Below are 2,770 nucleotides of genomic sequence, written 5' to 3'. Positions count from 1 at the left end.
GTGGCGGCGGGGGCGCGCCCGGGGGGGGGGGGGCAGAGCCCAGGTGTGGGCCAAGAGAGAGGCAGAGGCAGGGAGGGAGATGGGGAAAGCCAGAGAGGTAGACAGGGGATGAGAGAGAGGGGGGATGGAGGCAGGGAGCATGTCTGCAGTGGGAGGCGGGAGGCGGAGGGAACGGCACACGGCGAGTGGGGGGGAAGGGGCAGGATGGGCGGGCGGCTCTCTCCCGGCCCCTGGGGGCCGCCCCGGCCCAGAGGTTACGACTGAATAAATAGCGAGTCTGCTCGTGGCCTGCTGTCTTCCGTTCACAGTGTCTGTCAGGGGGACGCGCACGGCCGGCTGACCCCGGGAGGCCGGCTGACCCCGGGACGGGAAGGGCTGGGGCCTGGTGAGCCCATCTGTCCACGGCTGGTGGGCAGGGGGTCGGGGGTGGGTCGGCACCCCCTACTTTCTGTCCTCAGCCCTCAGCAGCTGTCCAGGTCCCAGGTCTCCCCTGGCGGGCAGCTGGGTGGCCAGGTGGGGAAGGGGGGCCTGTGGCCACGCCCCCGGCCCCCGGTGGGGCTGGCCGCCACCACGTGGCTACCTGAAGAAGGGCAGGTGGTGCTGGCTCAGGACTCCGCTAGTCCTCGGTGACTCAGTCTTCGCCATGACGTCCTTGAACCAGGACGCCACGTCTACCTCCAGCATCTCGTAGCGCTTGATGAAGCTGTGTTCCTGAGGGGGCCGAGGGGTGGGGCTGAGGACGAGGGAGGCTCAGGCCCCGTGGCCTCTAGATGGGAGGGGGCAGGGAGGGGCCCCAGGTACTCACAAGTAGCTTATTATACTTTGGTCTCTTCCTGTGATCCTTAGTAAGGCTGAAGGAGAAGAGAGAGAAAAGAGAAGTAAGAGCCGGGGAAGGAGGAGCCTGGCTGCCCCGGGAATTCAAGTGTCCCAGCTCTGAGACAGGGGTTTCCAGAATCTGTGGGAAGGAGCTGCTGCTGCGTGCGTGGCCCCGGGCCTCTCCTGAACTTGGGAATCCAGCCTGCGACGGACGCCCACACTGGACTGCAAGGTGCTCATGGGACAGGTGAGTGGGACTCTCCCATGCGACAGGCAAACGTGCTCAGGACGCAGGCAGAATTCTGCCAGCCGAGGCCGGACGCACAGAGCCTTGGCGCTGGGGCACATCTGCTGTGCACAACCTCGCGCAGCAAAGGGCCAGCTCAGGCCGGGCCGAACCCAGCTCCTAATGCCCAGGGCTCGGGGCCAGCTCCTGCCTGCGTTCCCGCCATGAGCGCCTGCCGGCTCGCCCACGGCCGCCGCACTTCCACAGAGGGGACGGGGGCTTCTCCATTCCCCCCCGCCCTGAACCTCCCGGGCCCAGGCGGGGGGCAGGGGCTCCTCACCAGTCTTTGACGAAGGACTGAAAGTCCCCTGAGAAGCCCATGTGGCCAGGCAAGAGCGGGGGCTCTTCCTGCAGGACTTTGGTAAGGACCTCAAAGTCTGTCTTGCAATTCTTGTAGGGAAACTGTCCCGTCGCCAGCTCCACCTAGAAGAGATGAGGGGGCTGGCCGGGCTGAGGACGGGTTCCTCCTCTCCCTTCCCACCTCCCTCTGGATCCCGAGGAGATGCTGCCCCAGCCGAAAAGGCGGGGGCCCCACTCACCAAGGAGATGCCCAGGCTCCACACGTCGGCCCGGATGTCGTAGTCTGGCTTGGTGGGGTCTGGAGGATCTATGCGCTCCGGCTGCCGGTGGGAGAAGGGGAGGCTGTACCCCCGGGGCTGGTGCAGGGGCGCCGCCCAGGCCCCCCACGCCCACCCACCAGGGCGCTGCGGGGCTCCCACTCACGGCCATGTAGGCGGCACAGCCGGCGCTGCGTGTCTTGGCCTTGGAATCGACGAGACGGCCGCTGATGCCGAAGTCACAGAGCTTGATCTGGCCCCGCTCGTCCAGCAGGATGTTCGAGGGCTTGACGTCACGGTGGATCACGCCGTGCTTCTCCTTCAGGTAGTACAGAGCCTTCACGATCTGCAGCGAGGACGGCGGGAGGGCACCGGTGACACGGGGACGGGGGGGGGGGTCCCGGCCGGCCCACATCCCTGCCTGGCCACTCACCGCCACCGTCATCTTGCCCAGGATCCGCTCGGGGATGGGGCCCTGCACCCGCTTCTTGAGCTTCTCAGCACACGTGCCCATGAGCTCCATGGCGATGAAGACATCCGTCTGCGGGGGCAGCGCAGGGAGGCTTGGGCGCAGCTGCCCCCCTGCCCCCCCCACCCGGACTCCGCCCTGGGGGGCACAGCCAGAGACCAGCAAGGAGACTCGCGGAGCCCTCGGCAAGGCCGCCCACCGGGCGCAGACTCACATTGGTGATGAAGGTGCCGAAACACTGCACGATGTAGGGGCAGTCATGGCTCTTGAGTACCACGTCCAGGTCCATGAGGATCCGCTTGTTCTCCTCCTTATTCCCGGAGCGCCGCATCTGCTGCTCGGACGGCCAGGAGGGCCTTAGTGCCGGGGTCTCGGGGCGGGGCCCCACCCGTGGCGGGGGCCCACCCCGGCGGGGCTCACCTTGACGGCGATGACGTGGCCTGTCTTCCTGAAGCGCATCTTCCACACCTGGCCGCACGTGCCGCTGCCCATTTCCCCCAGGTTCTCCAGATCGTTGATTTCTGCCTGGTAGCGCTGGAAGGACAGCCAGAGCTGGAGGACCCGCCAGCCCTCGGCACTGTCCCCCCCCCACCTAGTCCCGTGGCGCGTCTTGCCCACCCCCCAGGGGGCCAGGGCAAGGGT

At 67.4% G+C, this 2,770-nt stretch overlaps 1 protein-coding gene across 1 annotated transcript; it reads right to left on the bottom strand.

Annotated features, from left to right (window-relative positions):
* Positions 1-284: 284 nt before the first annotated feature.
* On the bottom strand, positions 285-2,713 carry LOC121102435 (dual specificity mitogen-activated protein kinase kinase 7; the record flags this gene model as incomplete). The annotated part of the gene is made up of 8 exons (XM_040628283.1): positions 285-711; positions 806-851; positions 1,383-1,525; positions 1,642-1,722; positions 1,826-2,005; positions 2,093-2,200; positions 2,343-2,462; positions 2,549-2,713. Coding segments are annotated over 8 exons (978 nt in total), but the record flags the coding sequence as incomplete, so codon positions are not given.
* Between the last annotated feature and the right edge of the window lie 57 nt (positions 2,714-2,770).

This window comes from Ursus maritimus, unplaced genomic scaffold, assembly GCF_017311325.1.
Source record: "Ursus maritimus isolate PB19 unplaced genomic scaffold, ASM1731132v1 scaffold_14, whole genome shotgun sequence".
NCBI classification, from domain to species: Eukaryota; Metazoa; Chordata; class Mammalia; order Carnivora; family Ursidae; genus Ursus; species Ursus maritimus.
Note: the sequence above shows the minus strand (reverse complement) of the source record. Positions and strands in the feature narration are given on the sequence as shown.